We start from the raw sequence: 26,445 nt of genomic DNA on the forward strand, positions 1-26,445 counted from the left end.
TTCCGCATTAACGTGTATTTTTTTTTCATTGGATTATAAAAATATATAGATATAGATAGATCTTTTTTTTTAGGTCCATGTCGAAATAATCTCCATCACTGTATAAAACACCCATGTCGCATGTTTTGTCAATACTGTGCAGCACTCGCAGGTGCATAGTCCTCACAATGTCGTAGTTGTGAATAACTGACACTCTGAGGACAGTGTATTTACACACTGCGAATGTAAAATAAGTTTTCAGGGCTTGGAGTTACACATACAGTCCTCATAATTCATACTCTGGTCAGGTATGGACACTCTGAGGACTGTGTATTTTCTATTAATTGTTTCATTGTGAAAAATAGACATCACCAATTTACACTAACCATTAGTGCTGACGGATTATTTATTTTTGAAATGGCAAATAAAATGTGTTTGCATTCACAATACTTTAACCTATTCATTGTTCTGTATGTACTGTAACTGTGTAAATGCACAGGTACAGACTTGTGTGTTACTAAGAATTGAATTTTATATGTATTTTTCTCTTCATGTGTACCAGGTTTCAACTGAAGCACAACCTGAAGACATAACTGAAGACGTAGCTGTCACAGACCAAGTTGACCAGGTGACGAGATTTCTTTTTGAATGTTGACGTTGAAATACATTTTTCAGAAGCAAGACGTTGGCACAATATATAAAAAAATATCTTGTCGCACGAATGGCTCATGCAATATGTGTATTGCAAAGACAAGCAACAAATGAATATTGGATTGTATACTTTAGTCTGACTTTGACCAATCAGAGACTACCTTAATTGCGCATCGCCATACGAGAAACGTATCGAGGGGCATTACTAACAAAAAATAACTTAATTGGATAAGATTAGATCACAATGAGCATGTTTATTTTTCCGGATTATCGTGTATTTTTTTTCATTGGATTATAAAAATATATAGCTATAGATAGATCCTTTTTTTTTAGGTCCATGTTCAATGTCGAAATAATCTCCATTACTGTATAAAACACCCATGTCGCATGTTTTGTCAATACTGTGCAGCCCTCACAGATACTTAGTCCTCACAATGTTATAGTTGTGAATAACTGACACTGAGGACAGTGTATTCATACACCGTGACTGTAAAATAAGTTTTGAGGGCTTGGAGTTATTATACAATTCATACTCTGGTCAGGTATGGATTCTCTGAGGACTGTGTATTTTCTTGTTTTTGTTTCATTGTGAAAAATAGACGTCACCAATTTACACAAACCTGTAGTGCAGAAGGATTTATTTATTTATTTTTGTAATGGCAAATAAAATGAGTTTGAATTTACAATACTTTAACCTATTAATTGTTCTGTATGTACTGTAACTGTGTAAATGCACAGGTACAGTCGTGTTACTAAGAATTGAATTTTATATGTATTTTTCTCTTCATGTGTACCAGGTTTCAACTGAAGCACAACCTGAAGACATAGCTGAAGACGTAGCTGTCACAGACCAAGTTGACCAGGTGACGAGATTTCTTTTTGAATATTGATGTTGAAATCAGTTTTCAGAAGCAAGACGTTAGGAGTGAAGAGTGTAGAGTAGATGCTAGGGCTGAACTATATAACTAACAAATATAATCACAACAATTTTTTATGCAATGTGTATTGCCAAGACGTTCAAAATATTGTATCCAACAATAAGCTTGTATGGGACTAAAATTCCTACAAGTCAACATTAAAAATATCTCAAATTGAAGATTTGTTGGCAGTTTGGTGATTTGGATTATGCACTGTAGTGATCTTTTGTTCCCATTAATTTATTTATGGTGGATTTTAGAGATGAACTCGCTATCAATTTTATTTTATTTTTTTAAACAGAAGTGTAAACATCAGGTAGTTAATTTACTTGTATCAAGCTTGGATAAATGTGCTTTATGTTTTGGACCTTTCGCTGCACTAGAATGGACTGGCATGATGGGTATTTTATCTTCTGTGTTATTTGTATCTGCAATGGATCTTTGTTTCACGCAACCAGAATTAATAGTGCAGGCATTTTCATTGAATGAATATAATTTAGTCAAGAGGATAAATTATGACCCATGTTTATACCTTTATCTTTAGTTGCAAGCAGCTAAATGTTGAGCAATTGTCTCAATCTTAACGACTGTCTGACTCGGTAAAATAGAAAAGTCTACTGTAACTGAAGGACTGTATCACACAATATCTGTTTTAGGGGCAATGCCATAGATTAAGCATATTAACTATCCCTCTTGTTAAATGCTTCATCTCATCTTTCGAATAAATGTGACTAGATTTATAATAATCTTTAGTATGTGCACAAACTTTAGGTTCTAAATGCTTTTCTAGTTTGCTCCAGCATCTGGCACATATCCCGTTTAAAAAAAATGCAAAACTGCTTGATGATGAAGACCTTTGGTAAATTAACTTTAGCACATTAGCCCATCAATGGCGGGAGCTACTTCTGCCGCGAGCGCTCGACACTTTTCTCAAGCTTCTACTTCGAGTGTAACATCACTAAGTAACAGCGAAGTAAAGCTAGTAAATATTTATGACCACCCGCCAAAATGAATTTTAACCCGCATCTGGCAGGTTAATTTTAGAGCCACTGTATATATGCATAAGTATGTGTGCATCTACTGTATATATGGATATCATTGCTGTCCTGTGAAAAACACGTTTCCATTTTTAGGTCGCGGGCTGCTCTCCGGTAGCTCCTATGGTGGAAGTGTTTTTCACAGAACAGCGACAATATGTGTATGTATGTATGTATGTAATAATTGTTTTCGTTTAAAAAATTAGGTTGCTGATGTATCCAGTTCAAGTGAGGATTCGTTAGCAGAGGAATATGTTCCAGATTCTCACAGTACTTCGGACACTTCCTACATTGAACCTGTTTCAGAAATTCAGAAATCCGAAGGTATTTCAGGAATGAGCTATGAGAAAACTGCTCATCCTTTAAGATGAGAGGTAGTCATGTTTTAAAGAATAAAATGTTCAATGTTCACTGACTCTTTTGCATCTGGTTTCATGTCGAGCTTATCCATTACAAAGCTGTGTTTGACCTAGATAACCTGTTCACATAAGAAGCAGTTTTATTAACATACCAGTTTCAGTCTGTCCTAAAATTGTAAGTTGTAACATGAGCACCATGTTAAAACTTACAATTTTAGGACAGATCAGGTATGACTTTGCATTTCACAGTATTGTTATGTACAACAATGTGTCCTTATATCAGGTAAGTCATTACACATCAATGCCATTTTAGTTTGTGTAAAGTCAGAATGCCAGAACTTTCAAATCACTTCAGTGACATGGTTGCTGTGTGTTATGTAAACTTTGTCCTTGTAATGTGAGTTGGTCCTCATAATTACCATTTTTGCAATGGGCGTGGCTTATTTAGGTCATTATCTATGTCCTCACAATTACGGATTTTTTCAGGTTTTTCTTTTTTTCGTGTGTTGAGTTTTTTCAAGTTTTGAAGTGAAATTTTCCTGGACAACCCCAAAAAAAATTTTTGGGTGCAAGTCCCATCTCTCTGGCATTAGCAGAAAGGGGTGTCCCTGTAATACACAATTAAACCGGTTTGGAAAAAATGTCCTCATAATACACAGAGGCAAGTATGTGTGTGTGTGTGTGTGTGTGTGTGTGTGTGTGTGTGTGTGTGTGTGTGTGTGTGTGTGTGTGTGTGTGTGTGTGTGTGTGTGTGTGTGTGTGTGTGTGTGTGTGTGTGCGCGTCTCGCGGGGGCTGCTCATTTACAGCAATATCTTGTTCTTGTAGAATTTGCAGCAGATCCACTTTCGGCGAGGCTCATTTGTAGCACACACGCTCGCCTGATGGATGAATTGATCATTAGTGCAGCGTGTGCGTGCGTGTGTGCGTGCGTGCGTGCGTGCATGTGTGTGCGGAGCAGGGCTGCCGCCAGGTCAATAGAAGTAAATACGACCGCAGATTGGAAATGGAGCCTGTGCTCTTTGGGAGTATCGGTAGCAGGCAGATTCAGAATGTGGCGGCAAAAAGCAAACATTGCACATTTCACACACACACACACACACACACACACACACACACACACACACACACACACACACACACACACACACACACACACACACACACACACACACACACACACCGCACATATTGGCTTATTTGCTGGCTGGTAACATCCATCTGTCACGTTCCTTCCTTCCTTCACGCCTATTCCCGCGTGATTTCGGTATGGCGTGCGCCCCACGTGTCGCCAGGCAAGTTTCCATCCTTAAAAGGGAGGATTGATTTATTTATTATTTTAAAACCGCTAATCACCTCCTGTCGGTGTTTGCACACCTACACGCGCCAGCGAGCTCCTCGTCTGACGGGAAAGAAAACAGCAAAACATTTAGTCAGTGTAATTATCTCTACGTAAACAAAAATTAATTGCAGAGAATGGGGTGAAGTTCCCAGGTTGGTAAAAAAATAATGCTTTGATACATCTGCGACCTCACAGCTGATTTTAAATATTTACATTGTGTATGTAGCCACAATACAAACAAATGAATGGAGTGAGGTTCCCTTAGTCTGGTAAAGTTAGCGCTTCTGTACATCTGCATCCATCTGCACTACTTTCGAATCGACTCTATCCAGGTTGTATATGGCTACAACAAAGTAAGTAAATAGAGTGAGGTTCCCCCAGTTGGCAAATTTAGCACTTGAATAAGTCATATCCCTGAATCTGATTCTAATGATTTCAATAGCATAGCTGTAACAGACAAGTGGTAGTGAATGGAGTAATGTTCCCTTGGCCAGCAAAGTTAGCAGGCCGAAAGATCATCAGCAATTCATCCAACTGAGGTTCCCCTAGGCCGATCAGGTTGTCACGTCGATACATTATCACAACATGTTTTTTTTTTTTTTTTAATGTTCGCAGTATTGACACAACGTAAGTAAATAGAGTGAGGTTCCCCCAGTGGGCAAAATTAGCATTTCAATTTGTATCCCTTAAACACCTTCTGTTGTAATAGTATATACAGCTGCAAGATAGACTGCTGGCAAGTGAATGGAGTGAGGTTCACTTGGCTACCAAATTTAGCGCATCAAAAGATCATCACCCTTGCAACTCATTCTCTCTATGTATAGAATAGAAAGGAGTGAAGTTGCCTTGGCAATCAAAGCTAGCACGTTGAAAGGTCATCACACCTCCAAATCCTTTGAACTACAGCAAACAATGTATATAGCTCCAACACAAGCTGGCTGAAAGAGAATGGAGTGAGGTTCCAGCAGGCTGGTGAAGTTAGCGTTTCATTATCTACCACTGACCTCAACTTATTCTAAGCGTTTATAGCTACAACATGGAATAGGGAATCGAGTGAGGTTCCCCAGGCTGGCAAAGTTAGCGCATCAATACATCTGTGACTAAAATAGCTTTTGCGTTGCGTTATCATCCCTTGTAGCATTGGAGTGTCACCATTTTTCTCCAATTGTTGTTCATTGGATGTGACGCAAAATGGCCGAATGCCTATTGGCATCGCTTCCCCTGAGCGGTTGTGATGAATTTAAGTTTTTATCCATTCTGGCAGTGCGCACAGGTGTGCCGGGTGTCTGGTTTCCCTCCTCACCTTCCTCCTCCTCGCCAGGCCTCGTTCTGAGCCTCCAGTTTGTGTACACACGTGCAAAGACCTTTTAAAAGCCATCTCAAAGTTATGGTGAGATTTTTAAGACTTGCTAATTAGGAAGCTCAAATCCATCTGCTCGCTTCACAATCGCAAACGTAGTGGGATTTTGTTCGGGTGATACCCGTCGTGCAGCTGCCACTTGCACCACCATGTGTGTATATATATGTGTATTGTGTATATATTGTGTGTGTGTATATAGTTTTTCTCCTTATTTGTTCTCTACCTTTTTTGCCGAAAGAATTACCCGGTTGCCCTTTTCTTTCTCGGCTGAGGTATGGAGCAGTGGAGATAAGGGAGAATATTAGCTGGCGCAAACCGCCGTCATTGTTCGGCCGGATGAGCACCGTGTTCCTCTCTACGCCTCACATATTTTTAGAGGTAATACAACTGTAGCCGCTCGGAAAATTCAAGGTTATTAAATGGGGGTGGGGGGGCGTTAGCGGCCGGAGAGTGAAGGGAGGAGAGAAGCATCCGAGAGTGACGTCTCAACGGTTTTTAGCAGTTCTGCCCACTGGTAACACCATTTTTCAGTGATGGGAAAAGAGCTTCATGATTATTGTGATTAGTATTATAACAATTTCTCGTCAGATATGTGTCAAGGATTTCACTCATGGTGAGTGAGTGGCTCAAGTCAAAACTACACAGCCAGGGCAATCATGCTCAAAATAAAATTACTGAGCAGAAATGTAGAAAATATTATCCAATTATTATTTTTTTTTGCTAGAGTAATGTTACCAGAAATTGGAAAAATATTAGCAAACATTGCAAAATATGTAAAAAATAAATAAATAGAAAATGTTAGATGAAAATTATTCAATTATTCTAAAAGTTACAGGAGAATAAAAACAAACGTTCTGTGCACAATTGTTGGATACAAAAAATTGTAATAGAAAAGAAAATAATATTTCAGCAACGATGCAAAATACATGAATGACAAATTAAGACATTAGAAAATACCAAAATATTTGATTTTTTTAAAAAATAGGACTGTTAAAAAAAAAAAAAAAAAGCTAAGGAAAAAAAACTAAGTAATTTAACAAAAATATTATATTAATATTATATTAAAGCCACTGATTTTGAAATTTGAAAAACATGGTAAAAATATTGGATAAAAAATACAAAACAAATGCAAAGGAGAATCAATACTAAATTATTAGGAAATATTACACAATATTTAAGAGAAAGTAATAGGAGAAAAGTAGGTTTTACAATATCATTTTGACTATAATGACCTTTCACTGGGTGTGTCCCTTAGGCCTGCCTTTGCTATTCCCTCTGAGAGGACGAAGAAGTGATGTCACGCCACCACCACCGCTTCGAACGGGACTACCGGGCACCCTGGGAGCGACGCGACATCCGCCTGTCGGGCCTCCACAACGGGGGAGCCAATCATAGCTGTGCCTCTGCCGTCGTCAACGGCAACAACCGCCCGGGCCTCCTGCCCCTCCCCGTCATCCCATCACTACTCCCCACGTCGACCGCCTTGGTGATAACATCTGCCGGCGACGCAGCGGTCAAGCGAGGCATCGCGGCGGCGGGCTCGGTCGCCTCGGCGTCAACCAAGGTAAGAAACTTCTGTCAAGTTTCTCGCCGTGGTTAACTTTCTGGTGGAAACGTTTCGCTGCTCGCTCGTCGTCATGGTTGGCCTCCGCCTGTCTCTCGGAGCTCGCCATCTGAACCGCTCCCGTCAACGCCTCGGTTCTTGCCAAACCATTTTTTCCCTTCCATCCTCATTTTCTCACACTCGCTCTCTGTCTGCCAAGTGTTTCGGCCTCTCCGCCTATTTGTTTTTTTTCACCCACTTTGATTATGCAAATGATCTTCAGGCAGTGACGGTCTGACTTTTCTGTGAAATCCAACAGAAAGGCAGAACGCTTTGATTGATTTGCCATGTTTATGTCTTTGTGGCCGTACAGTGTGTTGTTGTTATAAGCAGAAAGTGACTCATGTACATTGGCAATATTATTGTACACACACCAACATCCTCATTATGAACACAAACTATCTACATCTAATACAAGAGCTCTATCAGTTGTTTCAGTTGTTAGAGAAAAAACCTCAGAACCAGAACCTCAGATCTGTAAGGCTGGCAAGCTTAACCTCTAATCCACCGTAGTACATAAGGAATGGTGTTGTCATCATTTTTGTTTTAGCTTTCCTGAATATGACTACTGTGGCCCATAGGGGTAAAAAAAAAAAAAAAAGGTTTTGTGGTAAATGGATTTTGTTTTTTTGTTTTTATAAATGATTTGCTTACATAGTCCTTTATATAATCTAGATGGATTAAAAAAAAAAACAATGCAAGAATACATTTACTTTGGATAACAACATTTATTGTGCAAATCTCAATTCAAATGATGCAATATGGCTTGCAGTGTGCAGGCTAGCTAAGATTTGATGGGGGGGGGGGGGGGGTGTGGTGGAGGAACTAAAAAATTTATAGTATTAAGGCTGCAGTTATCAAATATTTTGGCATTCAGATATTCTAGCGAATAATGGGATATTTGGATAGAAATATATATTCTTAACTGGTTACAGAACAATTATAAATACAGAAGACAAAAAACACATTTGCACGTATAAATGAACAACCAACCAACTGGTTTTCATTTTTATTATTATTATTATTTTTTTAACTTTAATTTAAACTGTGCTTTGGCAGCACACTGATTTCCTCTCTGAATCTCTCCCAATAGATTTTGGTCTATGCGGCGATAAGCGACGTCAAAACCATAGTAGCGATTTGGGGGAGCTTTAGCGCTGTAAGCTAGCCCGGCTAGCTTGCTGCTCGGTGATGCTAGCTGGCAGCCTCCATTAAACGATGGCAAGCCCTAATGCAATGACATCACCAACGTGCGCTACCGCGGTAAGGCAGTAGAGTCAAAAGCTCTACCTTCGGCAAAATTTATACCTTATATTGAATATACCGTTTATATCGCCCAACCCTAGTTGGAAGTTCAGACTTTTTTTTTTTGGTTCACTTCAACAATCCTGGTCACAACGGCCATGGCCCTGAAGGGTCCAAAATGCTGCTTGGGACCAGAGATGGGAAATCCAGGTTCAGAAAGTAAAATCCCGACCACAGTATGGCCGGCAGGTAAACAAGGTCATTACAAGCAGCACCTGTGGCTAAAGCCGAACTGTGGCAAGGATTTTGCTTTCTGGATCTGGTTTTTCCCATCTCTGCTTGGGACTGGGGGACACTCATCTTTTGGCAACTAAGCCCTCCCCCATACCAGATTCATTCCTGTTTGCTTTGTCTCTAGCCAGCAAATTGGGTCTTGGAGGTTTAGACTTTGCCATTGTTTTGGCTTATTTCAGCATTCTAGAATCACGGTCAAAAAGCTGCCGGAGTCATCGCTTAAGGCGCAGATCGCCGACCGTGAATCGGCGTCGCTTCGTCTCCTTTCTGCCAGCCTTAGTTGAGGCGTAGGAGGCTGGTTTATGCAATGCATCAGCGACTTGACGTTTTGTCACTTTGTCCAAGTTAGCTCATTTGGTTAAAAACAAAGTTGAAGGCATCGATCGGCTCTCCCGGGAGATAAACGCCACGGTTGTAATTTAAGCGCACAGTTTCCCCTCAATGCGGAGGTTGCATATCGTAAATCTGCGTTAGCCCAATCGTTGCGCGTTTCCCCGCCAGAACTCGCCAACTGCCGCCACAGCCGTTGTCATCATTCAAGCGCAATTAGGTGACATCCCTATAAAAAGGCACTTATTATATTTGGTGTGGTGTGGAAATGTGAGCGCGTTACCGCAGCGCTCTTCCCAGGATGCCGCTTTGTTTGTTTTTACCTGAATATTTTTTCCCCCCTCCTCCTCTTCCCGCGTAAAGCTTTTCAACGGCTCTTTGCTAAACGGGCAACGGAGAGCGACCGTGTCTAAAAGGCGAAGCGCTCATCTCGGCTTTAATTACGACACGGGCGTCTCGGGAGCCAGCCAACACCTCCGGTGCCTGGCTTTCCATCTCGGTTCCCCTCTGCCATCCGCTCAAATCGGATGAAAGCTGCGAGCGGCTCGGGAATTCCTATTGGGAACTTCCGACATGTGTAAAAGCGATGCTCCATAATCTTCACAACCAATCACGGTGTGGATTGGTGCGACATGGGACAAGTTGGCTTTTTTTTCCCACCTGTGTGTGTGCGCGCGTGTGACAAGCCCACCATCTGGCGTTATTGTCCGTTACCGATGTAAAGTTAACCGCACGGAACAGCAGACTGTAGTTAATTCGCAGCGACGCCCCCCCCCTTCCCCCCATCCCATCCCAAGTCGCTCCGTTAATTATTTGTCAACGGTTTTCAATGCCATCGTTGCATTCATAAAGAAATCATGCCCTCCTTTTGAACAACTCACCCGTATCAACATAAAAACACCAATCGCGAGTGTTTGCCGCAATTTATACAAACATTGTAAAAGTTTAACAAGATGCGTCCTCGTTTTAAATGGCGTGTTACAATGTGCATTAAATGAGGCACTGCAATGGGATCGCTTTGACCCACGGGCCGAGACGGAAACAATAAGTCGATATATTTATCAAATGTTATAGCTGTGTTGACACTAAAAGTTACGATTAGGGATTTAAGGTTTTAAGTTGAAGGACGACGTGTAGTATGTCTTCTTAGATGTCTTCTTAGATTTTCCTAAAAAGAAGACAAATTATTGCTGTTGCATTTTTCTAAAAGAAAACAATTGAGCTGTTATCTCCTTCACTCCCAGCCATTTTCCCTGAAGCAACCCCCTTCACTCCCGGCTGTTTTACTGGATTTTGACTGATTTTGCAAGGTCCACAGACTATTGTGTTCTATTGCTATAAAAACATGAACCTACCAAAAGAAACATTAGAGTCTCTTCTTTCATCAGGAAAAACATTTAACATTTGTTTCTTTAAAAATAAGAATACAAATTCTGCTAGCTTTAGTTAATTTTTAAAGAGGGTTTGCTATTTTTTTTTAAACTTTTTTTTTTGTTTAGTTTTTTAAAAATATTAAGTATTTTTGAGTGCAAGATATAAAAAAAAAGGTCACTAAGTTTTGTGTAACAAAATAAACATTCCCAAACAACTGTAAATAAAATATAAAATAAATATTTAGAAAGTAATGTAAAATTAATTTTGAAAGCTCATGTATGATAATTGACAAAGACAAAAATAAAGGACATTTTTGCAATGAATATAGTTTTAGTCATTTTTATAAATGTAAAATTTAGATTGTTTCCGTTTTTTCCCCTTTTTAAAGCACTCTCATTCATTCCCAGCCATTTTCACCGAAGCAACCCCCTTCGCTCCCGTCTGTTTTACTGGATTTTGACTGATTTTGCAATGCCCACAGAATATTGTGTTCTAACAGAACCTACCAAAAGAACGATTGGAGTCTCTTTTTTTCATCCGGAAAAAAAGTATATTTCTATCTGTTTCCGTTTTGCAGCAATTAGCATTAGAATATAGCTAAGTTTTATCATTATTTACAAATCGGTTTAAAACCGTAGGGAAAATAGCCTTTTTGCAACTTGGCCCTCTTATACTCTGCTATCACCTGCTGTTCACAACTACTATTGCTTCAAGCACTCTCTTCAGTTCAGAGGCTGCATCAAAGCATTCTGTATGCTCTAGCATAACCCCCCCCCCCCCCATAAAATACGTCTTTAAGAGCATGGTAATATTTAAAATAGAACGTATTTTTACGTTTTTGGGAGCAAATGAGTTAATTACTAGTTTGAACTGTGACAATTCCTCCAGTCTCTGCGACGTCTGTGTGCACTCACAGCCAACAACGCAATAACGAGGCACTCTAAAGCCATCAAGCCAACCCAAATACACGGATTACGCAAGTCTTTGCACATGACCAGAAATGATCTTCAAAACTGTACAACATGTTTAGAAACAAAGCTTTTATTTGACTTTACAGGTCTTAAAAGTACAGGAAATAAAATACTCTTACTGCATTACTTTCCACCACTGGTCACATCTTGTAACTCGGCTTTACCGCACACGATTGAGAGCTTTCTGGGGACTTTCCGTAGAGATGCCCGAGCATAAGCTTTTTCATTGTATCCGAACGAGGTAATGATGCCGCTGGAGGCCAGATGGACCGACGGACCGGTCGTCATCTTGTCAGAGCGCCGCAGCAAGTTCCAGGCAGCACGCCGGCAATCCCCGCTCGCTTTGTCGGCGGGAGCTCGTCATGTGAAACAACCCAAGCGCCTTGAGCTGCTAAGTCCCCAAAGGGAATGTGGGATGTTCAAGGAGTTACGGTGGAATAAGAAAGAACAGGCTCCTTTTTCCCAAAGCTTATTGAGCTGTCAGGTTGCAGAATATTGATTTTATGTCACATGTCCAAAATCTGGTCCCAATCTTCAACTTTTTTTTTCCTTTGAAACTTCTACAATATACTCAATTGATGACACTGAACATGTGCACAGGCCTTCCTGATAACTGCTTCACATCTAAGTTGCATGGATTTTTATTCACATTTTGCAAAAAGTCATTGTTGATTTGCTACTTGGAGATTTAGCTTTCCTAGACTCAACCAATATTGAGTCGTTTCTAACAGTTGCTTCACATATGTGTTGCATGGAATCAGATTTTTATTCACATTTTGCCACAATGTTTTAATAAAGACATTGTGCATTTGCCAATTCGAAATGTTGCTTTTTTGGATACAACTAATATTGAGTTATTTCTGACAACTGCTTCATATCTGCAAATTATTTTTAGCCAAATTTCCAGCCACAGTGATTAAAAACAAAACAAAAAGCCATTGTGCATTTGCCACTTTGAGATTTAGTTTTCTTGGTCTTAACTAATATTGAGTGGTTTCTAACAATTGCTTCACATCTATGTTGCATGGCATCTAGTTAGTGTCCTCATTTTGCAGCAATGTTTTTAAAAAGCCCTTGTGAATTTGTCAATTACAGATTTTGCTTTCCTGGACTCAACTAAAATTTAGCTTTTCCAGAAAACTGCTTCTCATCTGTGTTGCATGGGATGTGACTGATTTGTCAAGTCAGTGGTTTAAAAATCCAAATCAAAAAGCCATCGTGCATTTGCCGCTATAAGGCTTTGCTCTCCTGCACTGAACATTTCATTCTTTGTTTCCCCACTACTGCTTCACATCTGTGTTGCATTATGTGTCATATCATCCGAGGACCACTGGACTCCATTCCTTATCATTTTTACCTGCAGCTTTATTGGTTAAATGAATATTGACTTAAATGAGCACTTTTTTTTTTACCTTCACATCTTTGTTGCATGGAGTATGATTTTCATCCACATTTCCACAGTAATATCAATTAACGCTACAATGTAAAAAAGAAAAAGAAAAAGAGAAGCTATATATAAAAGCTATTGTGCATTTGTTGACCCACGCTGAACAGATATTTTGTTATTTATGAGAACTGCGTCACATCTGTGTTGCATGGAGCCGACACTGTTGTGATGTCTGTCTCCATAATGCTATTTAAAAAGCACTTTCGAGCGTATGAATGCAACCTGTTAGGCCACCACCATTAATATAACTCAGAAAGAAATGAGAGGAAACAATAAATAAGTTGTGTTGTTTCCACAGGGGACCGGACAGGCCTCATAATGAAGACATAGTGTGTGTGCGTGTGCGTGTGTGTGTGTGTGTGCGTGACACTGTGTGGCCGTGCCTGTACTTTAGCCCGTTTCATTAAGCTCATTTAAATGAGGTCGTTAAGCCAATGAAATGAGGCCCTATATATTTGGGAGTGGGTACAAAAAAACAATTCTCGGAAGTCTAGTGCATATGTGTGTGCGTGTGTGTGCGACTGTGTGTGTGTTCCTGCGGGATGTCTGCATCACGTCAAGTATGCCTTCGTGCTAGCATTAAGTGCAATAACCACTGTAGCATCCTGATAACGCTCTATGAACAACTTGACAATAGCGGCTATTAGGGTGCTTTAATTAGCTCTCACCCAGCTTTAAATGACAAGTAACGACCGCCTACACACACACACGCACACGCACGCGCACACACGCTACTCACACATAGAATGAGTGGGCCCTCATTAAGGTGTTCTGGATGTAGTCTGAGGCTGTTGGAGCTGACATGTGACAAGGCGCGAACGAGCCCCTGTAGGACCACGCTACGTTTTCAACCTGTAAAACAAACACACAAAAATAGCAGTCGTCTTAAAAATAAAAAATAAAAATACTTGAGGAAGGGACCCACACCGTATAGTCCATGTCATGACCCACGGTAGAAAGTCTGACTTCCTGCTAGTTCTCATTTCAAAACAATTTTTCCCATAGGAAATAATGTGAAGGGAATTCACGTCTTGCGGGCGTTTGTATAGGGGTGCCTCGAGATACGAGCTGCCAATTTGCTGATGTAGTTGCTTTGACTTGCGAGCACACGTTTGAGCGCTGCAGGTGACTCAACTGACTTGACAACAGCTTGATACATTAGTTCAACCAATAGCACAATCTCGGGATCTACTATAACGGCGTTACACGAGTACCTGATGTTGGTCAGTTCCATGCAACACAGATGTGAAGCAGTTAGAGGTGTCAGACGATAATTTTTTTTTTATTTGTAATTAATCGCATGACTTTAATAATTAACTCCCGAGTAATCGCAAATTAATCACACATTTTGTATCTAAATATACAATAAAATGTAAAAAAAAAATTGTGCTAAAACTCTTAACATAAAAGTGGGAAGAAATGTTAACCGAATACAAATATGGTTGCATTTTTTTAGTCATTGATACAGTAATTTCATAACAATTCATAAAAATAAAAATAAAAATGTACTGTAGGCCTACTGTAAAAAAACAACAAAAATGAGTGTGACCTTGATTTGTGTTGGTCGTTTTTCTGTCTCTACAAGTACGTGGCATAATGACGTTTGTAAGACATTGGTGACAGCGCAGTGCATTTCTTTTCATATTAACAGCTGACTCATTTTAAAAATGAAGTAACTTGTGAAATTCTGCACATTTAAAATGCTGCTTTACTGTAAGTGAACCAAGAACACATTGATGTACACTTTAACACTTACGAGCTATTTTGTGGAGTTGCTGAATAAAATACACCTCACATCAAAAGATCAAGTGGCTTGGAGTCACTCCAAGTGACAAGACCGCATCCATTCGGTTCTTGGCTCTCATAGGGGGTTGAGAGTGCCCATGGACTCTTCTTGGAGAGCCGAACTCAGTGCTAATCGCTAACACCGGCGCTACAGAGTATATTCTGTCAAAGCAGGGAGTCGGTGGTCGTGCTATACAGTCCAAATGGCTCCTCCACTCAACCTTCTGCCCCTTAAACATTGTGTATTTCTGCTCCAGTGCAGTACAGTGCATTTCTATCGGGTAAATTTGACGTATTTGATGGTGCTGCGCAGTAAATGGCATTGCTTTAAGCTGGTCATCATCATGCAACACAGATGCGAAGCAGCCATCAGAAACCGACTCCTACAACTTTAAAGTCACGGAAGTATGGGGGTGGGGGTGGTGGGGGGAAATCAATGCAGTGATGGCCGTGGTCCTGGAGTTGAGTGTGCAAATTCGCTTTATAAATTCTCTTTATAAGTTATAAATGTCTCCGAGGCTTTAGATTTAAGAGCACGCACGCACACATGCACGAACACACACTCGACAATGTGATTGTAACCTCCCTCGGCTGCACCTCGCAGTCATCCGATTACGTCCTAGTGGGAAATAACAGACGACGCGTTGGAGGAGCGGAGCGACGCGCCGCCTCGCAATTAGCCGGCAAATTGAAGCTAATAGTTTGGCGAGTTGAGAAGCAACACTTTGCAAAAGTAATTGCACAAGTAATTAGCATTTAGATGATGAGGCTTCGCAAACGCTTCCGCAGGTATTGTGCCGCGTGTAATGGAATAGATTTAATCTTATATATTGATCTCTGTGTGAAAGAAAATCTAACCACGTTAACCTGCAATTCTCTTTTTTTTTTTTTTTTTTTCATGAGTTATGCTTTTAAACTCACTTGAACCTTTAACTTTGTTCACGAGCAAAGAGAATACATTGAGTTAAGTGTTAGGGGAAAAGGGGATAATGAAGATAAAAAAAACATAATATTTCACACTGAATGTTATTCAATTATTGTGATGAGAATAAAATGAAAAATAATATATTGAAAAGTAAATAAGGGAAAAAATTAGTTTATTAAATTACAGTGACAAGATTAAAATAAAATAGTCTGGTTAATGCAATACATTTTTAATGAGATAATGATTTAAGCACAGTGTAATTGTTGCAGCTGTGTATAATGACATTTGAAATACAAATATATTCATTTTAAAATTAAAATTATTTTAATAAAAAAAAAATGCATTTCTTGCAAAATTAAAACAAGTTATTGTGATAAGGTTAAAGTTAAAGGATCTTCGTGCAGTTTGTCACTTTTTTACTCGCGACTGCCACCTCTGGCCCAAAGCGTAACTGCAGCATCTGCGTCAGGCTCGTTCATGGCGCGTGTGCGAGTACGTGCACGATCTTAAAGCGACAGCCACAGTTGAAAACAGAAGACATGACTTCTCCGCCCCTCCCCAAAGAAACTGTGGAGTGTGCGGGTCCACACACTCTACTATAAAGGATCGGTGCAGTCAGAGTAAAACAGTCAGGGCTCTTCGTACTCATCTGGGGATTGGTGGAGCATGCATGCAGAATAAGCTTTAATATGACCTTTTTAAACAGCACAAATGCACCTTTGAGTAAAGTAGACAATACATAAATCTGTCTTATGCAATACATTTTTAATGAATTAATTATTTAAGCAGTCTCAATGTTCCAGCTGTGAAATAAAAATGTAATTCAATTTAAAATTATTTTTTTAATAATTAATATTAATAAAAACGGCTTTTCTTGCAAAAAAACCCATCATTGTGAAGTATAAAGTTAAGCATAAATATCAACACATATATAACAATGACAACAATTCTACTAGTTATTTCATACGAAATAAAACAATTTTTTTGACAAAGCTAACATACACAATAAAATAATTTATTAAACTGACAACTTTTAGATTATTATAATTTTCATAGACACCAAAAATGGTAGAAAATAACTGATTATGGTCTATTACATTGGATTTTTTTACCACATTGTTGACAAGAATCAGATAAGAATTATTAGGTTTTTAAATAATAAATTATACGACAAATTAAAATGTATTTTTGGTGAAAGGCGAACTAGTTAAATGAAACATTTTTTCCATGTACTTTTCATGCTGAGATTAGCATAAGAGATAGAACAAAAAAAGTCACTTTGTCTATTAATTTGTGACCTGCAAAAATGAGACGTGTTAAATGACGCCGCAGGCAAAGGTTGTTTTTTTTTTTTGGTACATTCTGATCATCACACAAAGTGAAGACCACATACCCATTTTACTTTTCTTATTCCCAACAAAACAGTCAAAATCTACAAGACAAACACAACCCTTTCAAATTTGCCAGCTCAAAAGCGCACAGATAATTAATAATTCATTGCTCTCATCTTCTGCCTGTGTACAATTTGCACGCTCATCCTTTGACTTTTTTTTTTTTTTTAAACACATTTGCACCCCAAATGAGGAAAAACAAGAGCAAGGTGGCTGAGGGGAGAATAAAGGCCCGCTTTTATCTAAAACAACAAAGCGTTTAATTCTGCCGCGCGTCACGCTGAACTGATTCATCAGCACAGGAACAGGGAAAAAACAGCGTTTTTCCATCAGGACTTAATCCGAGGGCAGACCCGGTAAAGTTGCGATAAGTGATTGCTGTGTTTGGACAGCCTGTCGTCTGCTCGTCCCATTCCGATCCTCATCTCCGTGTTTGGCGTCAGTTCAAATATTGACGCCTGGTCAGTGGGCATTTAGTATGCAGGAGTGTGTGTGCTTATGTAGATTTGTTAAAAAAAAAAAAATATATATATATATATATATGTGCATATGTCTTTTCTAATGTCCCCTAAGTGTCAAGTATTGACATTAGTGGGTACGCTTAAAAAGTGCTCGTTAATAAATGATGGCTTCAGCAATGAGACTCCAATAAGAGTGAAGCTATCTCCTAAGGTTCACCACAGATAACCTGAGAGGACAGTGTATGCACACGCACAAACGGACTCACGCGCTCACTCGTGCGGTCATGGCGGCGTGGCGAAGCATGAAGATTCCTAATGAGAAAAAAAAAGTGAGTTTGCAGTCATTTGTTCGGCCAGAGTTAAGGTCAGACCACAAAAGGCTGATTGAGTCTCACCCTATTAGAATCTGCATTTAAAAGGTAATCTATTATTTATGTGTGTAATATTAGAATGAATGTCTGGATGCCGCCCCCCCCCCCCCCCGCCCCCGCTCCCCGGCCTCTGAGCCTCGGAGCCCCCAAAGCAACTCCGCCACAACGCACACAGCACCCACAACGGAGTCAATGGAATAATAATAATAATAATGAGAAATGGCTTTGGCGCTTGGGTGAATATTTTGCAATGCTATGATTAAAAATTAGAATAATAAGTACAGTGCGGTTTCCTGGCTGTGTTTAAAACAGAATAAAATTAGCCGAACGTGTGCCTTCATTGGAAAAATTGGCCAGAACTCATTGCGAGCCAGTAGTTTAATCACCCAAAAGTGTAAAAAAAATACTTTACTAACTTCAATGTTTATTAGGAGTGGGAATTTGCACATGTAGTTAGATTTTTGACAGGACTGCTGAAAAAAAAAATCATTGGTACCCCTGACCCACTCTCGGGGACAATCAAGACAAAAACAACAAAAATTCTCTCCGACCCTCCACATCCTGGTCACCACCTCCTCCATCTCCTTCTCTTAGGTAGGCGCTATCGAACAATACACATTGAAACCAGCAGACGTTCTAATAGCTTCTTCCCTCGAGTTGACTCAAAATCCCATAGTGACACATAGTGAGTGTAAATAAAAACAGAATATCTTAGCTTAGCTCGCGCACAACATTTACATTATTCAAGATTCACTTTACTTCTCCCGATTCATCTTGAAAATGTAGTCAGAATGCTCGAAGGGATTTGCTTTTTTTCACAAATAATTTAACTCATTCACTCTCAGCCATTTTCACTGAAGCAATCCCCTTTGCTCGCGGCTGTTTTACTGGATTTTGCAAGGCTCAGTGTTATTTTACTATAAAAACATGTAACCTACCAAAATAAAGATTAGTCTCTTCTTTCATCGGGGGGGGGGGTATATTTGTATCTGTTTCCGTTTTGCAGCAATTGGCATTAGAATATAGTTAAGTTTCATCGACATTCACATTCCTGGTGAAAACACTGTCAAAAAGAGCTTGTTGCTAAATGGTCCTCTCTTATACTCTGCTGCCACCTGCTGGTCGTATTTTTTGTAATAACTACCATTGCTTTAAGCCACCTCTTCATGTCAGAAGCTGCATCAAAGCCTTCTGTATGCGTTTGCATTAAAAAAACAAACATTAAAAACGTGTAAACACGTTCTTGGGAGGGAAGGACAAAGTATTACAAAAAAGTTTTTACGCATTTTTGGGATTGAATAAGTTCATTAGTGCTTCTTGGAAAAGTAAAAAAAAAATCGATCATTTCTACAATTTAGCATAAAATGGATCATTTTAAGTTAAAAGGCGACCTCAGTAAAATATTTTCTCCTTGGAACCATGTTGTTTTTCAAATGAACGTTGGTTCACTGTAGCCAAATTTGCGCTGCTGAGACAGAAGACGCGAACCAACGGGATTCTTTTTGCAAGATACTTAATTATTTCATCATTCAATTTCCTTGTACTTTCAAGGCGGCAAGACTCGGAGCTGACACCAGCTGTCTTTGCTAATTCTCTTCATTAGCACTTTGCAAACTCTTCGCAGCCCCCGGAGAACTGGCCAATTATAAATGACGGAGGGAGGGGGGGGGGGGCAAAAAGTATAATTTTCACCTTTGACAAGAGGCCTCTCGCACACCCATGAGTGGTGGGGCGAGACGCCGGCGGCGGAGGTGACGGATGACAGCGACAAATCTAAGACGACAGCCACTTGGAGCTGTCGGCGGATGGACGGAGACGAGCCTCTCGACACGCTCGCCCCGTGTGACAAGCTCGCCGCTCGCTTTCACTGACAGTCCTGAGGAGGACTCGAGTGTAATGACCACTGAGAAGTCAACAAAAGACACTATAGAGTCCGTGAATCAATTTCCATACTAAGCCCTTTTCATGCTGCACTTAGCAGGGCGTAGCCCCTCAGATGCCAAATGTCGAGTAGATACAGGAAAACAGGAGATCTCCTTTTATTGTCCTCGTTTGTTAGGAGTTTGAACCCATATGCTCAGTGTGATGTGGTTTTCGCAGTTTCCCGCAGTACCGCCGACCCGCCAAGCCTATTACTGCACGACAAGACACCAGCGTTGACAAAGTCACTGTGACATAAATAGACATGGCGGGGTCGCATCTTGTCTTTCGTCCCAGCGTGATATCCAGTGACTGCTTATTAGATTGAACCATCGGGCCCGTCAGCCCGGAGCCACGCTCATAAGTGAGCCAGTTTGTTTCCATTCCCGCTCGCGTGGGAAAATAACAAAGCCACTTTGAAAATTCTCCAGGTTTGCTTTATTCAAAGGGACAAAAGCGCCGCCGCCGAAGGTCAGCCGGGACATGGCGGAGATTGTACGGCAACCTCGGCAACATCCCGTCTCGTCGCGTCCAAGATTGACATGCACCGCAGATAAGCTTCATCTGGTCGCCATTGTCCAAGCGGCCGCATTTTGTCGGCGCTTTCGTTTTTTCAATTTTCTGCCTGGCCGTCAATAATTCTTGATGTGTGTAATGATGATGGGCTCTGGATAAACGTGTCACTGGATCTTATTTTACATCGATCGCGTATGCACCGACGACGACGACGTCTGGCTGTGGCGATAAGTCGCTCAGGTGATTTCATAAGATGTTAATAATTAAATAAAAACTGAATTTTCCAAGGCTGGTGGCAAATGCAACCTCTGTAACTTAGTTTCCAGTGAATTAAATTGAACTGTTGTGACAGATAATCAATTCCTGAAAGTTCAAGGATGATTAGTTTACATTTACTTATATAAGTTAAATAAAAAATAAAAAAATCTTTTTGACAGTAAATTATTGAAAATTAAAACAGTCAGTTTACATATAACCCCCCACAAAGGAAATACATCAAATAAAATAAACATCTGTTAAATAATATACTTTATAATTTTTTAACAGAAATCAAAAAGTAATAAAAAAAATTATTGAAAAAAATTATTAAAATAAATTGAATTTTAAAAAATACAATCATTTCAATAATAAAATTGACATCAATTTTAAAACGTTGACATCATTCCAGAAGGTTAAAAAATAGGCACTATAGAAAAGTACAAAATAGTTATTTCTAAATTTAATTCATAATGGGACACATTGCACTACAAGGAATATACAGTACATGATTGAAAGCAGTTTGCAGACATTTTATCCTAATCCAGCCTAGAGTGTGTGCCGGGATTGGTCGCCGTGCAGACAGCTGACTCAGCATCTCCTTGATTAACAATCAGCATTCCTCATTAAACTTTCCGTGCGGCCTCCTTAAAGGAAAATCGTTGCTTAATCTCCCCCCTCCCTCACTCTCTTGCGGCCGTCTGCTTCAAAGCAGATTTGTTTGTCTACAAACATGGCGACGTTCGCATTCTTGAATGGAAAATGATGATGGCGATGCTCGTTGGGAGCCAAATGAAATCAGGTGCAGTCATCAGCACAGATGAGCCAGCTTATGGACGTTGCCTTGAGGACAACAGACGTGCTCGGAGGCTGCCAAATAAACCACAGGGCCCTTTTTTTTTTTTTCCCCAGGAAGGAAAAATCAAATCCAAAAAGCAAAACAGGAAGTGGCACTTTTTATTAATAGGCTAATAGTTTCCCTGCGAGGCTGCTCAAGGCTGTCTTCCAACAAATTAAAAATTTGGACCACAACTAATATGTACTCTGAAGAACTTCCAGAGAAGTCACTTCGACTTCTGCATATTCAAAATTTTACTGCCTAAACCTATTCTGAAAGCTAACCCTAGCACTTAATCTTATTCTGAAACCACTAACCATTACACTTACCGTAACCCTAAAATTGAACCTAAACCTAATCCTCACCCTTGTTCTAAAGCCCAAGATACATACGGTAGATATATAGTAGACACCTAATTAAACTCCCTTTAACCCTAAACCTAACTCTAGCCAAAGGTAAACTCTAACCAAACCCCCGAAACCCTTAACCCATGACCTTCACCACTAGCCCCAACTCCGTTACCACCCAAACCCTAAAAGGCAGCTAAAGAGTTGCTTGACTCAATTCACCTTCTGGTGTACCGTGATGAATGCCTAAGAAACGAAACGGCGCACCAGCGAAGGAGATTTCTCCCCCGTGGTCGTTTTGTGAAGGATCATCTTCTCAGGAGGAGGATTTGCTGACATTTTCACCATTCAATGCAAATAGCGAGCGGCGAGTCTGGGACGGGATGAGACGGGCGGCAAGAAGCTAATAAATCAAATCCAGGCAGCAGAGTGTGAAGGTGGTTTACTTTTGGGATCCTCTGAGGGGGGGAAGGAAGTAAGTAAGAAAGTAAGTCAGGAAGGCTGCCTCGGCTTTGTGGATTTATGGAGGACAATCCGGTTGTCTGTTTGCATTCTCATGCATAAGTGAGCACAACATCAGTAGAATGGCGGAACCGTCGGATAACGAGATTTACACAAAGAATTTAAAATTCATCCTTTAAAAGTTTGGAAAAACACGGGTAAAAAAGTCTTGGGACAAACCTCTTCTAAACCAAAAAACCCAGCCCTAAACCCTAACACCAAACCTTTACCTACAGCCAAACCTCTAAACCCTGAAATGTAATCCTGACCCTAGCTCTTAATTGAAAAACGAATCCTAAATCCTAAACTTCAAATCTTTTACCTTCACCATAACCACCAAAGCTAAAGTACAGCAGTAAACTCCAATTTACGGAGTCCAGCAGGCTTTAGATGTTTCCGCCCATTAGCATGCCTGATCCTGATCTTTAGTATCAGGTGTGTTGGTAAGCAGAAACATCTAAAACCTGCAGGACTCCGGACCTCGAGGACCAGAATTGATGAACCCTGCCCTAAACATTAAGCCTTAACTCTAAACCTGAATACCATCCTATAGGCCCAAACCCTAAATTGGGGAAAGTATTTAGGGTTAGGTTTATGGGTTAGGGTTATCCTAACCTCAACCCCTAACCATATACCCAGCCCTAAACCCTAAACCCTAAAATCCTGACCCCAAACCACTAACCTCAGTCTAATTCCAATACCAAGTCAACCTTGTCAGTTAAGTTTTGAGGGAAGTAAGAAAGCTATTTTGTTAGTGTTCCTTCTCTGTTGATTAAGGCAGTTCTCGCTGATTCCCTGTTGCGACGGCCCCGGCATGGGGTCTGCGTACCGGATCAATGACTCGACCAGACACAATGCCAGATGAGGTTTTTTCGCAACGCGCTGCATTGATCGCTGCCGTCAATGCTTTGCTAGTGACACATAATTGTGCGAGGAAGAACCCCCACCCCCACCCCCGACTACTTTTCAATCAATTACAAATCTGCTTTTGAGAAGAACAACGGTGCGTAGCTTTGGACTTATGATGGAGTGATCCATCACTGTAGCAGAATCTGCGGCAGGTGCTGAAATCCAGCGCAGGATGATGGTATCCTTTCATAATAAAAAGGGGCAGTGCAAAAAAAAAAAAAAAGAGAAAAGAAATGAAAAGTGAAATGGCGGTGCTCAGTGGAACAGAAAGATCCACGCTGCCTTGCGGCGAGAATGCGTCTTAATGGAATGCCAGCTGCGGGTATTACACAGAATCTCTATCAGAGCCCATCAAAGCGCGGGATGTATCGCGGCGGAATATCAAGCACGGCCATCTTGATTGTTTACTACGCCGCTCTGCTTGGCTGCCGACACTGAATTTATGTCGGTGTGCTGTGGCTGCAAAACAAATTGAACTCAGGTAGTTGGGAACTTGGGAAAGTCCCAAAGTCAACTTCAAGGAAAATTAGACACGTCATTTGAAATTCCGTTCCTCCATCAGCGACGTCATCTAAATTTGAACGTCACTTCCTAGGGGGGCGCTACTGAGTCGTGAGTGACTCAACTACTACTTCTGCACACCCAAGTGAGAGCTACGCGATTGTAAAATAAAAATTGCTCACGTCCAAAATTCAATCGGCACCAAGGAAGAATATTTTGGCTGTGACCACTCAGATGACTAAGAGAAACATTTCAACTTATGTGAGATGTACTGCGCTCTGGCCGTATTACACCGAGCTGAGGAGCACCAATCTCCCCGGTGCGAATAAGCATGCAGAGAAGGGGCGGATTTGAACGATCAAATTAAAGGATTAAACCATGTATGAAATCCATGTTTCAGTGGGCTCTCGGTGCGAAGACACTTTGAGGAGGAATATTATGGTTGAGCAGATAAAAAGAAGTTTGGCTTTGGCCCGTGTTTAAAGCCAATAAAATCCTTCCCCGCTCACTTGGTTCCTGTTCTAATTGTGTTTCACCCAGCAGGGATGCAAATGATCTTGCCTAAAACTTTCAGAAGGATTACTGATATCATTGCTTTTGCCTTTTGTGTGTTTTCCATTGCCATTGCCAATCGTGTTTTTGTGTGTATTGTGTGTATTGTTAGTTTGAGATATGACTCCATATGCTTAACATTAGTTTTGAACTTGATGTTTGGCCTCGTCACGTTTGGTTGTGTACAAAGCTCCGAAAATGAAAAATACACCTGGTGAATAGCACAGTTTGGTGCTAATTTGTTAGCAGGAGAGTGTGAAACGCGCAAGTGTTTCAGACGACCAGATAAAGCCAATAAAATTGAAAACATGACATTATTGACCGAGTCCAAGTGAAAAAAACTAAACAAAACAAATAAAACACACAATCTTTTTTTTTTTTTTTTGTTACTATATCATCATATGTGGGTGTATTAAAAACATAGTTACTTATCTGGAAGGCCTTGATCCAGACCTATAATTTGACCTATCACTACTTTATGTGGTTTTTGAAAAATAAAAATAAAAAATCATTGAAATTGAAAACAAAAAGAACAATAAATTTTTAGGGTGTAGCCTCAGCTAGCTAGCTAACCGCATGTCACAATTGAGCCAGCTAACCGTAAAAGTGGATTGGTGAAAAACAGTAACTGTAAACTGTATACCTCCAAAATTTAGTACTACATAGTTCTTAGTCTTTAAACTTTTTTTTAGCATTTATCTTTAAGCATATATAATGAATTTGGAAACAAATCTCTGAATTCACTTTGCATGGTCTTAATGTGTTTGTATTGAAAGCCAAAAATTAACTAGCTGCATAGCAAGCTAGCTTCTTCATCTCTGGCAAAGAAGCAAAATGACGAAAATAGCTGGAAAATGAATTTTATTTACATTTGACTCAGTAGACCTCAATGTTTAGCCCAGTCCGTTATGATTTGTACAAAGCTCTAAAACCAAAGATATATGCTGTCCAAGCTAATTGAATTTGCCGCCTATCTCGTTTAAGACTTGTATGATGCTTACCTTGAAATATCTTCTGCCATGTGTATAGACTAGCATTAGCATTTGAAGAGCTCACATTGTTCATAACCCGCCTCCAGGCGGTTCCAAGCCCACAAAACAGTGCCCGTTTTGTTTTTCCCCACCTGCCGCACTCCGAAAGCCCCCCGCCTCGCTTGTGCTGGGTCGGACCCCCGACCACATCAGGCATGCTGGGAGCCCTCCCCGGGGGTCTCGCTGACCGCTTCATTTTGATGGATAAAAAGCTGCCTTTGAGCAGGGCTAGCGGGGGGCCAGCGTTGTTCAAAACCCCCCCAGGGTGTGAAGCTCAAAGGTAGGAATGAAGCCGCCTTGAAAATATTGTGGTCATCGCGCCGAAAGCAACAGTAAGTAACAGTTTAACCTTAAACGAGTGTCTTATAAGGCAAGGATTGTCCACATGTTGGTACGTACATGGATTAGCAAATAAGCTTTTCTTTTTTTTCAGCTTTTTTAATTCACTGAATTCAGAATGCACAGTGCCGATTATATACAGTACCCGAGTGCCGTACTTATCAGAGCTTTGTAGCGTGATATGCTATCGCTAGCAATATGCCACGGCTAGCCAGCTGTTTCATTGACTTCCAATCCCTGCGCTGATGAACGCACTCATTACGTTTGCCACTAATTAGTCGCACTTTTAGCAAAAGAGTCGCCGTGGGCGGCGCTTCCGGTTTTACGGCTCGATCGGACGTCTGTGTTGTTGTTTGCCTCAACCGCTTTGGCTTAATCCCGCTCATGTCGGGTAAACAAAAAGCAGCCGCGCTTGATTTGATGTGCTTTGAAGGCACTTCAGAGCGCCGTTTTCGGGCTTTTTGTCAAAGCAGCAGGAGGGCTTGTTTGGAGGGCCGGCTGGACTGGACGCCTGCGTGTTGCCAGCCCGGCAGAGCAGCCACGACGGGGCCTGGAAGTCCTGACCAAGTTGCGCAGTGACTTCGGGCAATTTAGTAATTTTCCCGCTATGTTTTTCACACCAAATCAAACTTGAAAGGGACTTTTGCCTATGCAGTGTTACCACAATATTTAACAAATTGCATACTTTTTCTAGTGTTTTAATCTTATATATTTTTTTCTTTTATTTAATATGCACAAAATATTTTTCTCTAATATTTATTTTTTTCTTTCTTAATATTTTCCCCCTCTTATAATATTGTAATTTCTATTATTGCAGCATTTTCCCTAATATGCTTGGATTAAAAAAAAAAATCTAATATGTACCTGTTGTTGTTTTTTTCATTATTGAGTACATA

The 26,445-nt window shown here is 40.3% G+C and overlaps 1 protein-coding gene across 2 annotated transcripts in view; it reads left to right on the plus strand.

Annotated features, from left to right (window-relative positions):
• klhl29 (kelch-like family member 29) overlaps nt 1–26,445 on the plus strand; it is a 175,192-nt gene that overhangs the window by 63,893 nt on the left and 84,854 nt on the right. The window contains exons 1-2 of one of the 2 annotated variants that reach the window (XM_086061513.1): nt 1,426–1,493; nt 6,899–7,207. In XM_086061513.1, the coding sequence (XP_085917639.1) occupies nt 6,938–7,207 (270 nt within the window). In that variant the 5' untranslated portion in view covers nt 1,426–1,493; nt 6,899–6,937. Of the gene's footprint in view, nt 1–1,425; nt 1,494–6,898; nt 7,208–26,445 lie in introns of those variants that run through there. The other variant, XM_086061512.1, reaches the window with a different exon arrangement.

This window comes from Leptonotus elevatus, chromosome 18, assembly GCF_054856555.1.
Source record: "Leptonotus elevatus isolate MCC_2025b chromosome 18, RoL_Lele_1.0, whole genome shotgun sequence".
Classification (NCBI taxonomy): domain Eukaryota; kingdom Metazoa; phylum Chordata; class Actinopteri; order Syngnathiformes; family Syngnathidae; genus Leptonotus; species Leptonotus elevatus.